Source organism: Brachyistius frenatus, unplaced genomic scaffold, assembly GCF_029030835.1.
Source record: "Brachyistius frenatus isolate BFR_SWC_R1_liver_20210118 unplaced genomic scaffold, ASM2903083v1 Contig_85, whole genome shotgun sequence".
Classification (NCBI taxonomy): domain Eukaryota; kingdom Metazoa; phylum Chordata; class Actinopteri; family Embiotocidae; genus Brachyistius; species Brachyistius frenatus.
The window spans coordinates 986,216-999,681 of NW_027210684.1; the positions used below are offsets into that span (position 1 = coordinate 986,216).

At 39.3% G+C, this 13,466-nt stretch overlaps 1 protein-coding gene across 5 annotated transcripts in view; it reads right to left on the reverse strand.

The window, feature by feature from the left end:
* Nucleotides 1-13,466, reverse strand: part of astn1 (astrotactin 1) — a 399,600-nt gene that overhangs the window by 283,491 nt on the left and 102,643 nt on the right. For 2 of the 5 annotated variants that reach the window (XM_069709823.1, XM_069709822.1), the window contains exons 6-7: nucleotides 2,947-3,096; nucleotides 1,097-1,246 (exon numbers count right to left, since the gene is read on the reverse strand). In XM_069709823.1, coding sequence (XP_069565924.1) covers nucleotides 1,097-1,246; nucleotides 2,947-3,096 — 300 coding nt within the window. The remainder of the gene's footprint in view (nucleotides 1-1,096; nucleotides 1,247-2,946; nucleotides 3,097-13,466) is intronic. The other 3 variants (XM_069709824.1, XM_069709825.1, XM_069709826.1) reach the window with 3 other exon arrangements.

The window sequence follows — 13,466 nt, forward strand, 5'->3', positions numbered from 1 at the left end:
GTAGTTATAGATGTAATTTGGACGGTTCTCAGACAAGACACAGATGGTAGAAGGAAACCTATTTACACCAAATTAAATACAAGATAATAAACCATCTCTACTTCAGACTGTCTCTAAGTTTGTCAGAAAAGTTTGCCGTTTCCCTTATTATGTATCTTCAATAGCGGTACATATTGTTATCCTGTGTGAGGACACGGACATCTCCAGATGATGACTTTCCCTGATGTGAAATCCAAGGATAAAGGTGTGACTACATTTCTATGCTTCGCTTCACTGTATTTGAAGGCGGACACGTGGACAGCTGTTGGCATTAATCGCTTCTTTCCCCAGTGGTTGAATCCATATTTTCATCTGATTCACCATGACATCAAATCAAGTCTGATGAGATTGTGGAGACATTTATGGAAACATTCTAAATCGATCCCAGTTTTGTAATTCAACAGGCGAATTCGCCATCTTTCATCTCTCCTTTGAAACTTTCCTCCCTGGACGGCTCCCTGGAATTTTAATATCTCCCTGGCAGGCCGGTGTATACCACCGGAAAGCAGCAGCACTCCGAATCAAATCAGACCTCCAGATGATAGATGAGTGAGCCTGGTCACAGTCTATAATGTATCTAGACTGCCGGCTCACTCCTGTGACAGCTGAAAAATGCCAATGAGCCAGCGGGAGCCAGCGGGAGCCAGCGCTTGGCCCCCGCGGTGCCTTTTTTTTTTTTTTTTTTTTCTCAGGTGCTACATTGAATTTCATTAGTGAGGTGGTTCAACATATCAGAAGGTACAAGGGGAAGAGTGATGGAGAGTTTGCTGCGGGTGGTCACTGCGACCTCACCTCAGTGTGCTCTGATGCTTTGAGGGCACATCTGTTTTGTGGTGACATGAGAAAGCCAGGAATGGGGTGGTCGACCTGGCATTTACCTTTGTCTTTGAGAGAGCAAAGCAAATCAGCAGCTCGACCGCAAAGCGCAGACACTCGGTTTGAGAGATATAGCGAGCTGAACCCCCCCCCGGAGTGCGGTAGAAAAATGCCAGCTCAGCCCCCCGAGGCTTTCCCTGCCCACAGGGGTGTGTTTGGCTGAGTGCACAATCTGACTTACCGTCAGCAATGAGGTGCTCCGGCACATGTAAGATTACCCGGACAGAGAGGGTGCAGGAGAGGTGAGAGGAGTAAACTAGGCCGATCACGCAGCTGATGACACTGATCAGAGTCAGGGTGGTCTTATTGATGGGGCTCCGTGGGGAACCTGCTGCTGGGAACAAACGCAGGGAGGGAGAGGGGGAGGTGGAAACAAGAAATGGAAGAGATATGTGAAGCAGTGGCAGCGCTTCATTCCCCAACACCTCCCCATACCATAAACATACATGCACACAGTCACACAAATGTATACACACACTACCTACACAGGAAGTCATTTTACAAACAAGCCAAAAAATTGGGCTCAGCGCCCATGAAAAGGACCTTCGGATCAAAAACCTCAAGCCTTTGGGAGGTTTAGACGAGGCATGGCTCGGTGGCTCAGAAATAAGGTTTACCTTTGAAGGGTATTAACACCCACGCTGGGATGTGTGGGGAGAAAAAAGAGACACGGGCCTCAATAAAAAACAGTTCAGAGGTTGTTTTGCAACCTTCCTTCTTTCTTCGCTCTCCTTCTCGGCCAGACTGAGAAAGCTCGCCTTATCTCTTTTACTCCAGAGTGCAACAGAGAAAGTGTTAAACGTGACCTCATACCCACAGTGGCATGCATACATGCACACGCACACGCACACGCACACACACACACACACACACACACACACACACACACACACACACACACACACGCAAGTAAGAATCACACAGTGACCTTGAGTATAGCCACTCACGCTTTGTTTCAAGTGGCTATTTTTTTTCACCAGCAGAATAACTAGATTATATTGTCACTTTTAAATTACTCCAGCAGAACTTTCTCATTCAAAAGCTGCCCAAGGCGATCCTTTAAACAAAAGCCAAAGTAGAAAGCTGACCTACCGTATTATGTATGAAGCCGTTTTATTTAATCAAGTAACTTACCCAGAAACTGGATTTGGGGCATGATGTCACCTTTTTGACTTCCCTTCTCAAAGTTTATATTTCATATTTTTTATAAATATTGCAAAAGTTATATTCATCAGACACGTAACTATTACATAAAAAAGAGGAATATTTAATTATTCTCATCCTTCTCTCAACATGTCATGCCTCATGAATCATCCTTTCCTCTGGATCTGAACAACATTGTTAGGGCAGTGTTGCAACCACTTTATTCTATTCTTAAACTTCGCTCTAATTAAAGGTGTTGGCTGCACTTCTGGAGGCTCTGCCGTGTTTGTGACACCTGTGCACATGACGGGGAGATAATTGGCTTGGAGGCTTCATAAAGGCTTGTAACGCCTTCTGACAGCAGCTATTATTTTGAGGGCATTGTCTCTTTATTTCTTTTTTTCCTCTGTCTCTCTTCCACACCCCATTACTGTACATCAAAGCTGCAAGAACATGACATGCTTACAGATATAGCGTGCTGCACCACTTCACTTTGACAGCATTTGCATGGGATCCTGTTCAGAAATAATATTTGTGTGAAATATTATTTCAAAATAAGGTGTTCTTTTTGGTTGTATGATGCAACATGTCAAAATATTCTGCACTGAAAACCCCTGATCTCATTATATTTTTTTGATTTCATTCAACGAGACATATGCAGATGCACTGAGATCAGTCTTACATGCTCACAACCACTACACACACCTACGTGTATGAACAGCATATACACAAATTCAATGTTTCCTTTCGGAGTGTAAACCATGAGCATACACAACACTGGAGCCATCTGTTATATGCACTGAAAAGGTTACGAGTCATGCGTCGTGACGATGGGAATACCATCAGACGGCGGGATAAGCTGTCTGTAGGTGTATGAGTCCTCCTTACCCCCTGAGCCCCACGCGCTGTTGGCATTACCATTTCTCATACCTCGACTCCGGCGGCGACTGCGGTTTGGGTCGGTGTAAAAGGCCAGCTGAGGCTCGCTGTCTGCCTCCGTCCCAGAGTCACCGTCTGGGTTCAAGAAAGTTGAACCCGCTGTTGGATTCACACAAAAATATACCTCCAATGAAGAAAAAAAAAAAAGAGTTCTGGACAAATGGTGGGGAGTTTTTCCACAAGTCAGCCTCTCAGAGATGGCAGGGAAAGAGCAGCCAGAACTGACGATGAACCCACCGCTGGACTCGGTATGGAAACAGATCAGATCAGCAAAGTTTCTTCATTCAGCACTTGAAACGGAGGCTAATGGGGATGAAAGCTGAGCTGAAACTTCACTTATCATATATTAAAGCTTAAATGAAACATTCTGCTTCAGATTCAGAAATTCCTCTATGTGGAGAGAGTGAACTGTCAGAACCTCCTCAGGAAGTACACCCACACAAAACCTGCAGATACAGCTGCAAAAAAAAAAAAAAAAGAATGCAGTCTCAGCCTGCCCTCTGGTTTCTACCTGCAGGTCCAAGGAATGCAGTAGAAGAGAATCATACCCCCCCACACCCCACGCCCCCACCACCACCAAGCTGTTATACAAAACCCTGTAAAGTTTGCCTTGTAGAGTTAAACCTTCCCTGTGGAGACTCGAAATACACGTTATCACTTTAGCTCGTCATAGCAGGAAACGCAGAGGGGTAATTAAACATGAATATGTTTAGTTTAGGTGAGTTTAGCTCCTTGTACTGTGTCGTCAGCTGTGAAAATGTTGCTTGAAAAGAGCTGATATGACAGTGCAGAATGTGTGCACGAGCAAATTGTAGATTTTCAATCAACAGACACACACCAAAAGAATAAGCAAGTATTACGCACTGTACGGTAAATACAGCGGACTAATCAGAGCTGCATTTTAAATTACAGAACATTTTTGTCCCTTGTTGAATGAATGGTTTAAATGTAAACGATTGCACTAAATTGTATTTGTCTAATTGCTGTAAGACGGTGCTGCAGTGGAGCTGTTGCAGCTCTGGATATGTCTGATGGTAGACTATGGGTGAGAATCCAGTCACATCATCATTTAGAGCAGAACATTTGTGAAACCGAAATATCTACTTTTGAGTAAAATTGCTGAAATCAGTAAAGCACATTTGTACTGCTTCCATACAGAGCTAAACTTTGATTAACTTTAAAATGCAAATTGAGGCCAGTGATCAGCCGGAATCAGTCTTGGCAGTCCACTCCCTGGAACGGAAACAACTAAAAAAAGCTTGAGTCTTGTTAGTTATTTTTGCAAGGATATGCAAATGAATCTGACTGTTGAGACCGAGTGCTTTCTCAGTGTGCTGGATCTAAGGTCTGCCATTTAAGGGTATTATTCCTTCCTGAGTTTTTATTTTCAATTGTCTGTTTCACTACGTTTTAATGTTTCAGCATGATGTGGAATGTTTAATGCCACCTGTTTTAGACACAGCCCTGCATCAAAACAATAAAAAGTTACAGAAATAGAAAGATAAACAGGAAAATGGAAAAACAAACAGGATGTTCTGTTCAACACAAGGTTCACCTTCTTACAATAACTTTCCTTTCTTGTGGTTCAGCTGTGTATAAATGCACTTGTTGCTTGTTCTGGTCATTTGTTTTTTTATAAACAACAATAACAAAAAACAGCCTACCATTAAAACAGCACAAGCTGAATCAGTAACACACTGATTCAGCTTGTGCTGTTTTAATGGTAGGCTGTTTTTTGTCATTATAATGTTGGTACATAAGTCCTTCAAATCTTGATCCAGAAATGCTGTATCTAAACAATGAGTAAAATGAATGCCTAAACATAATGTATGGTAAAGAGATGTTGGTAACAAAAATCTATATTTAATCAGTCTGCTTTTCCTGAAGAGGTTAATTCCATTAGTTTTAATATAAATAAAAAGTACAGGATCAACTTTAAATAGGACTTCTGCTGTCAGTGTCTTCAGACTGATTCTATGATGCTATCTTGTTCTAACCCTTTCAAACGTCCAACTTCTGTGACTCATGATATTGTCATTATGTTACCGATTCATCATGTAGTCTATAAAATGTTAGATAACATTAAAGACCTCACATTGGACTCTTAGAAATAATGGTTAGCAGCTGTCAGATTATTTGTTTGTCTGATAAAAGCATAAAAGCCCAAAATATTAAATGTTTGGTGACATAAAAGAGAAAAAAAAATGTAAAAACCATCATATTTGAAAGACCAGAACATCTAATAATCAGCGCTTTTGCTGGATAACTGGCCTTTTAGTAATCTTAGGGGGAAAAAATGAATTTTTATGTTATTATAAATAATAGTATATTGCTATCAGTTCTATCTGTGACAACCTGACAGTTTTTTGTTAAAAACCGGTTGCACAAATTTGTATTTTATATTTTGCAGCTTGGTAATATTTGGGGGTCCAATGGGTAAGTGAAATGTGTCAAAGTTAATTCATTTGAAAAGCATAGATGGATGGTCCTCTATCTATGTTTTTTTTTTTTTTTTTTAATCAACTAATGTTAAATTGAGGATGACACAGTATGTGAAATGGAGAATATAAAAACTAAACGAACAGATAAACACACAAACACACTGCACATTTTGATGTAAGCTTGTGCTGGAAAGTACCACCATGACTCCTGTGTTTATGAGCTACTTTGTCTCTTTTTTTCCTGTCAATAGAAAATGCCAATACATAGGCTTTGCCATTCTACAGAAAAAGAAGGGTGCAGGATAAATGTACAAATTTGGGAGAATGCACAGCTTTGTTTGGGAGGATAATCCCATGCGTACCATTTCGTAATAAAAATCAGCAAAGAATGGAGCCTGACTGGTCTGTCATTTAAAGCTACTGTATGATCTCAAGGATGAGGGCTGATGGTCCACATTAGGTACAAACACACTCATAAACTAACTGATTTTACAATACAATTTGCTCATAATGCATTTCAGCTGTTTTAGCTGAGGCATTAGCTATATTTAGAGGGCATGTATTGAAGCTTGTCTTACAAGTGTTAGCGGATTGCGAATCACAAAGTGAGGGGGAAAATCCATCAAAGCAGCCAAGATTTGCTGCCTCAGCGGGATATATGAGAATCAAAATAAAATTCATGCTAACGTTGCTCAGTGACAAGAGCTTTAAAAATCCCGAACCAAGAGGCAGTGTTTGATTAAACTGGAGACGATCCCTCGGAAACAATGGGCGAATGAAAACACAGTTGGCAGCAATGTCAATGTGACAAACAGAGAAGGACTTTTTCATGACAGCAGCTTCATCAGTTTTCATATTGTTGGTTTTAGAACAATATGCACTGAAAATATGAATGTGTAGTTTAAATATTATTGGCAGCCATGACTATCTGACAACACAGATGTTGGCGTTGCTTTACTTCACAAGTGGGAAGGATTTTTTGATGACACCATTGTTTCAGCAGCTTTTCACGCGACTTATTTAATAATAAAGCAATATTCATTCCACACTTTCCCCACAGACATGTTGGCTGGCAGGGAACAAAGTCCTCTGGAACATTACTCAGTGTGCCATTAAAGCTCTGTAGCGAAGACAAATAAAATGTCTAGGCACTAAACTGAGGAAGAAAATACTCCCCTATGACTACAAAACAGAAACAAATAAGTGGACTATAGCCCCCCCAAAAAAAAAAAAACATGCAGACATACTTAAATTAGAATTGAAACAAAAATATAAATTTCTAGCAAAAAGACAATTAACTACACTACATTGCAAATTTGATAAATGTAAAACGGCAAAACACATTTACTTCCTCTAAAATTATTTTGATTTGTTTTTGTCTTGTTGGATTTTCGGCTAATTATGTTGCTGCTTCGATCTCTCAGCCCAGCATGTGTTCTGCTGTTAATGATCCTCTACTACCAGTAGTAGCAATAATGTTTGAAATAAAAGTGGGTGAGGTACAATTAACTATGTAACAGAAAGCAAACAAGTCCCAAATTAAATATAGAATTATTTTCCCCTTACACAATAGCTGTATTTGTCATTGTGTTACATGGTCATTGCAAACATGCAGATAAGCACTAAAGTAATCACATAGACTGTCCAAAAGTCTGTGTTTTATCACAAATGGAACGACATATCAGGGCCGTGAGCTACTGAGTGTGCACTGAAGGAACTGTAATTGGTCAGCTTGGCAGATGGCTAGAAAAATGAAAAAATGAACAGTCAAAGAGTCAAAGCCAAATCCACAGCAGACCTTCCACTCGTTGCAGCTCTAATCATGAGAGGATGGAAGTAAACGTGGTGACTGAACGTCTGAGCATGGATCATGGATGTCTGTACAAAATGGAATCTGCAATCCATCCCATAGTTGTAGAGATCAAAGAGCCGGAGCAAACGCCTGACTTCGCTATCAATAGAGGAAAAGTCATTTGCATGGTTGAGAAAAAATGTGTTATCTTATGAGCTAGCTTATAGACCTACAGTAAGTTTTTAGCAGGAATTTATCAGATAACTCTGCACACTTTTAATATGAACTGGTAATAGTCACTTGATTATTGAGTGTATCTTCAGGTATATTGTGTTTGGATATTGTTAGTAGAAGCCACTTGAAAGAGGGCGGCCCTGATTTTGACACAGCAAAGGTAAGAGCAAGTTCCTTAGACTGATTGGGTCCAATGAGAGTAAGAGACAACAGACTAAGTTAAATAATTTTACTGAGCTGAAGAACACTGAGGGAAAATGGCAGAGGAACAAGCATGGATATTAAATAGCTCCCACTATTGAGAAACCGTCATATCCAGGCAGGATCGACAACAAATGCTCAGAGACACCATTTATAGAAATGGGACAGTTTTGTGTAATTTAGGTTTGAGCATTTAGAAAAACCTTCAATCAAAACAGTCACTTAAAAAAGAAAGATGTAGACAGTTTCAGTTTAAGTTAATTAATTCATATCTTAATAATGAATTAATATAACAAAATATTCTATTGTTCGTCAAGAAAATGTCAAATGATGGAAAAATAAGTTCAGACAACGACTGGTGACAACTTTAGATTGCCTTTTTGTCCAACCAATAATAAAAAATAAATGTATTCAAATTATGAAATATTAAAAAAAAAAAAAAAAAAGAACAACAAACAAACAGATGAGTTCCACAAGAAACTGGAGTAAGAAAATGCTTGTATGAATTCAGCAATGCTAGTGTCATGGCTGTGGATGGCATGGTTGTTCTGGGAGTTTGTTAGTCACCACTTGGTTCCAGACTATTAGAAATATTGCCATGAAATTGTATTACCTGATAATTAATCCTATTGACTTTGGTTATCTAATTTGAGGTTAACATTTGTGTTACAGCTGCTGAAAAGATTACCATGAAATTTGACAAAGACATTCATCCATTTGTGACTTCTGACTTTTCCTCTCAAGCCACAAGCAGTTCAGTTTTCTTCACTAACCCAGCGAAGTATTCACACGTCTTAGTGAAGAATTGACAGACAGACATTTAAGGATCACAAATGATTATTTTTGGGATCCTATAACGTTTCTGTTAATGGCATCATCCCATCAGCATTTTAGTTGATCACATTCTTGTTTAGAAGTAAGTGAAATTAGCAAGCAATAGCATACTACCACACTTAATGTGGTTAAATACCTTACAAGTATGTAACATACCTGCTAAGCATCAACATGTTGACATTGTCCCTGTGTATATTAGCAAGATAGCATTAGCATTGAGCTCAAAGCACCACTGTAGCTGATTATTCTCACTAATGAAGGCTGTAGCTCAGACAGTAGAGTGGGTTGCACACGAATCAGAAGGTTGGTGGTTCAATCCCAGCTCCTCCTGTCCACATGCCCGAGTGTCCTTGAGCAAGACACTGAATCCTAAGTTGCTCCCGATGGTGTACCATCGGTGTGTTGTAAGTCGCTTTGGATAAAAGCATCAGCTAAATTAAAAGAAATGTAATGAACTCATTTGCCTCACACAATAAGCAAACTGTACATTTGCTGTGAGTTAGCAACAAACATATTCACCATGTCCATGAGAGTGTGTGTTTATGACCAGCTCAGCTTCACAACTCAGCACATTCTCTGCTTCTTTCTATTTTATCCATCCAGTTGAATTTGTTGCTGCATCTATCTGCCACTTTATATGGAATCCTGCCAATTCTCAAACCGTCTCTTTGCCCCTCTAATCAACCTGATTTCACAGAAATACCTGAAATGACCACAATCTTTTAACACAACATTACACGGTGGTAGCACATCATGTGTTAAACTGCTTAATGGCACGGCAGAAACAAAGCAAATGGAAAGCCAGTTAGGATCCTTTGTTGTGGTAGCCACACAATTATGAGGTAGAGAAGTGATGCACTTCAGATAACATCTGTATCATGTGAGTTATTGTTTTCTTATTAGGAGGAGGCTGTTGGGTGGAAAAGACAAAAGGACCTCAACCTCGTACCACTAATTCATTTATAGTAAATTAATCAATGACAAGTTACTTAAATAATCCCAAAACGAAGCTGCTTTTGCTCAACATTTGTTGCAGAAAACAACAGCATTGCACTGATCGGTGTCATTTTCAGAAAGTTAATTTGTCCCCAGATCAGAGAAAATGTTTGAATTCAACACATAAAAGCTCTAAGTTATTGTTTGTAAGCTTTAAGTTATTGTTTATATTTAGTTCTAATAAACTGAGCAAAAACCTGGACCATCAATCCTGATGATGAAATCGACTCAACCAGACCTGCAGTCACAGAATTCCAGAGGTATTCGATTGGATTTTTCAGGCTCACGACTACATGGAACAAAGCTTTCAAGTGTCTCTCTCAACACCTGAGTAGAGCAGAGCTGTCAAGGACAGCTTTGAGCTTCAGAGAGAAGAGAAAGATAAAAGAAGAGTTGGCTACAATGTAATAGTTCTACACTAGAATAACTTGATGTAGTTCAAAGTGCAACAGCATGTCTGTCTAATGTACTAAAAGAATATTTGTACTTTTGGAGGCAGTTAAGAGAAAATGTACCTGAAGCTTTTGCTGTGATTGCGTACTGACCTATCAGAGATACGGAGCTGGAACTTACCGAAATAACACCTACAGCGCATAATCAAAGTTTCTAGAAAAGTGCACAAGACATACAACTGCTACAACTGCTTTTCCGCTACTTCATATCATGAATTGAATCCTAGATAACGACCCAAATCAAGTATACTTGTATTCATTTTTTATGCATTTTATCCGTTTATTGTGCTTTTTATCGGTTTCTTATGCATTTTATGTTTTTTCTCATTTCTTTTATATATTTTTAAATGTTCCTTTATATCTGTTTTTATGTGAAACACCATGTAATTATCTTGCTGTGAAGCACTTTGAGCTGCATTTCTTGTATGAAAGGTGCTATACAAATAAAGTGTATTATTATTATTATTATTATTATTATTATTATTATTATCAAAGTCAAGAGGAGATCAAAAAATAATAATTCCGTGGCAATAACGGGGCTCCTGGGTTCAGCTGGTGCTCACATGTAGTTAAGTTCCATCACTGTCCCCCACTTCCTTCCACGTCTCTCACCGGGGTGACACTTGGAATGTAATGCGTTTCTCCCCGACTTACATGGGAGAATAAAAGTGTCTCCTGAGGAATTAAGACTCGGCCTCACACGGCGGGTATTTGTCAGTCTTCGCTAAGTGAAGCTAAAGCTGCTGTGTTCAATGTTGCCGACAACACAGGTCAGAGCCTTCAAAATGTTCACTGCAGCATGTTCAGCCAGGCATGCACAGCACACATGAGTACCTCTTATAGCCCGAGAAAGTTATTATGCTGAGTGCTCCCAGACTATAAATGTAGAAGGGGATATAGAAGTAGAGGGGAGAGAGTACAGTGGCAGCAGAATGACAATGTACTCTGACAGAGGGAGTGGATACAAACAAACAGTCGAGATGATGACGGTGTCAAAGCAACAGAGGCAACAAGGGCACTGACTACTGAGCAAGAATAACTGTGATGGAAATGGAAACAACAATAACCATTACCATCAATATCAATGAACAGAATGAGATGAATTGTATAGAATAAATAAACAAGCTCAGTCACAAACATGAAAGGCAGATTTTGTTCTTCTTTTTTTTTTACAATACAAAAAAAAAAGTTTGACTAATTTGTATCCAATTTGAATACCCACAGGATTCAAAAAGCTGTTTCAGACACTGACCAGCTCATTTAATAAAAATATAATTTTCTTGTAATGACAACAATTTAGGACCGGCAATAGAGTGAAGAGAAAACGATGATGCAAATGATAATGACATCCTAATTATCCCTCAGAGTCATAAACCAGAAGAAAACCAGAAGGCATGCTGAGAATAATACAAATGCCAAATTGAAATGTGACTTTGTCCAATAGATATTTACACATTATTTCAATACTACCCATTATTAAAACTCAAAAGTAAATCCTGAAATATCAAAGCACTGGCTTGTGTAAAACAAATGAACTGAATGGGTTAGCTGCTACAAAGCTGTTGTCTCTTAATGTACAAAGCACGTATAACTACCAAGCCCAGTGGGTGTCAAAAATCATATTTTCTTTTGCTCATTAAGCAAATTAATCAAATGTATCCACAAATGACAGAGTCATACATCACGCCTATTGATTTCTGTGAACAAATGAACAATAGTTTCCAAATGTAGAGGCAATGACAATGAATGCACTTTGGTTTGACAAGAAAATGTGGAAGATCCAAAGTCCACCCCGCCTGAGATAAAAAGCATTTAGCATTAAACCCAACAGGCTGTACTGTTGCTTTGCAGAAACAATGTCTAACACCCAGTAGCATCCTGAGGAAACAAAGGTATCGCAGGGAAGACAAATGCACTGGATGTGAAAACATATGATATTAATATGAAGGAATGAATTCAGCACTTGAAGGCGCAGCAATACCAGGAGACAGCTGCTGGCCTGCGGCTAAGACACTTCACTTTTTGTTGTAGACACAGTAAGCTACAACTTTAGTCTCTGCTGCTACAGAAACTTGGCAGGGAGTGTCAACATCAACCGAAAAAAGTGCACAATAAACAGGCCTTTGGCAATAAGCGAAAAGTGTTCACAATCTCAAAAAAGCTCAACCGAATGCTGAGCCAAACTGCATTCAGATTAAGTTGTTCAACCAAGCAGAGCACACGAATCAATCATTTGCGCAGAAAAATGACTGTTCTGTGTTCCAGGATTATTTATTTGTGAGCTGACTTTTATTTTTTTCCCTCCAAATTACTTGGCATGTGCATAAATCATTGAAAGAGAAAAAAATGTGTTCTGGTAATTTACAGTGTCGAAGTGCAAATGTTGTTATGTGTCAGCAATCTGCTGGTTATCTTTTTCACGCTAATAAAGCTGTCATTGCAGTTTCTTCCTTGCATTGTCAGACAACATCCACAGCTGTAATGACTGACATTATTATGGGCTCGTCCAGTTTGCTAATGCTGCCTCATCGATATGGTTTGATGATAGATCCGACGTTGATGTTATTACCCCCATCTGTGTGTTAACTGTCGAATGAAAAATGGGCTATACAAAGTCAGACGATTCATTTTCCATGACAACAAACCCTAAGAATATACTTGTGTCTATTTTGTATACCTGTTTTTTATAATTGTAATGACTGACAATGAATGGTAACCTTGGTTACAGCATGTATGCACAAGTGCAATAACATTATCTTAAATATATTGTATGGTCCAAAACTAATTAGGAGTAGCTTATGAACCCACCCACAGTAATAATAATCATGGAATACTGATTTGGGCCCAGAGGCCTGGTCCCGCTCTCCTAACTCACTCTGACATTGCTTTGTCTCATTTGGCAACTTAAGTACTTTTAGTTGCTTTAGAAGTAACTCTGGAGTCCATTAAATGTGCTGACATGGAGTGAAGAAAGGCACCAGGGCATCTTCAGCAAAAAGTGAGAGTCATTACCTTACCTGCCTGGGCCTCACACATGCACCGAAGTTGTCCACTGAGGACAACAATAGCCTTGTCTGTGCATATTTTATGACAAAGATGAAAACAGTTGACTGAAAACACCAACAACAGCAACTCAAAACTGCATGAAGTAGATCTAATTGCCTGCTTAGACAGCCTCATTCCTATGCAGCTGGCTTCAGAGAACACTAATCTGTACCTGACGCACTGAAATTCCAATAGTGGTGTGTGTGTGTGTGTGTGTGTGTGTGTGTGTGTGTGTGTGTGTGTGTGTGTGTGTGTGTGTGTGTGTGTGCGTGTGTGTGTGTGTGTGTGTGTGTGCGTGCGTGTGTGTGCGCGTGCGTGTGTGTGTTAAGTGCATTAGGAAGCAAATCCTTCTATTTTCATAAACCAAGCTCATACGAGTGCTACAACAATTTGAATGCATCAACAGGGTTTTATTTTTTCCTTTTGTAACATTCTGCCTGCATATTGTGTTTTCTCGCAGTCCAAATAAACAAA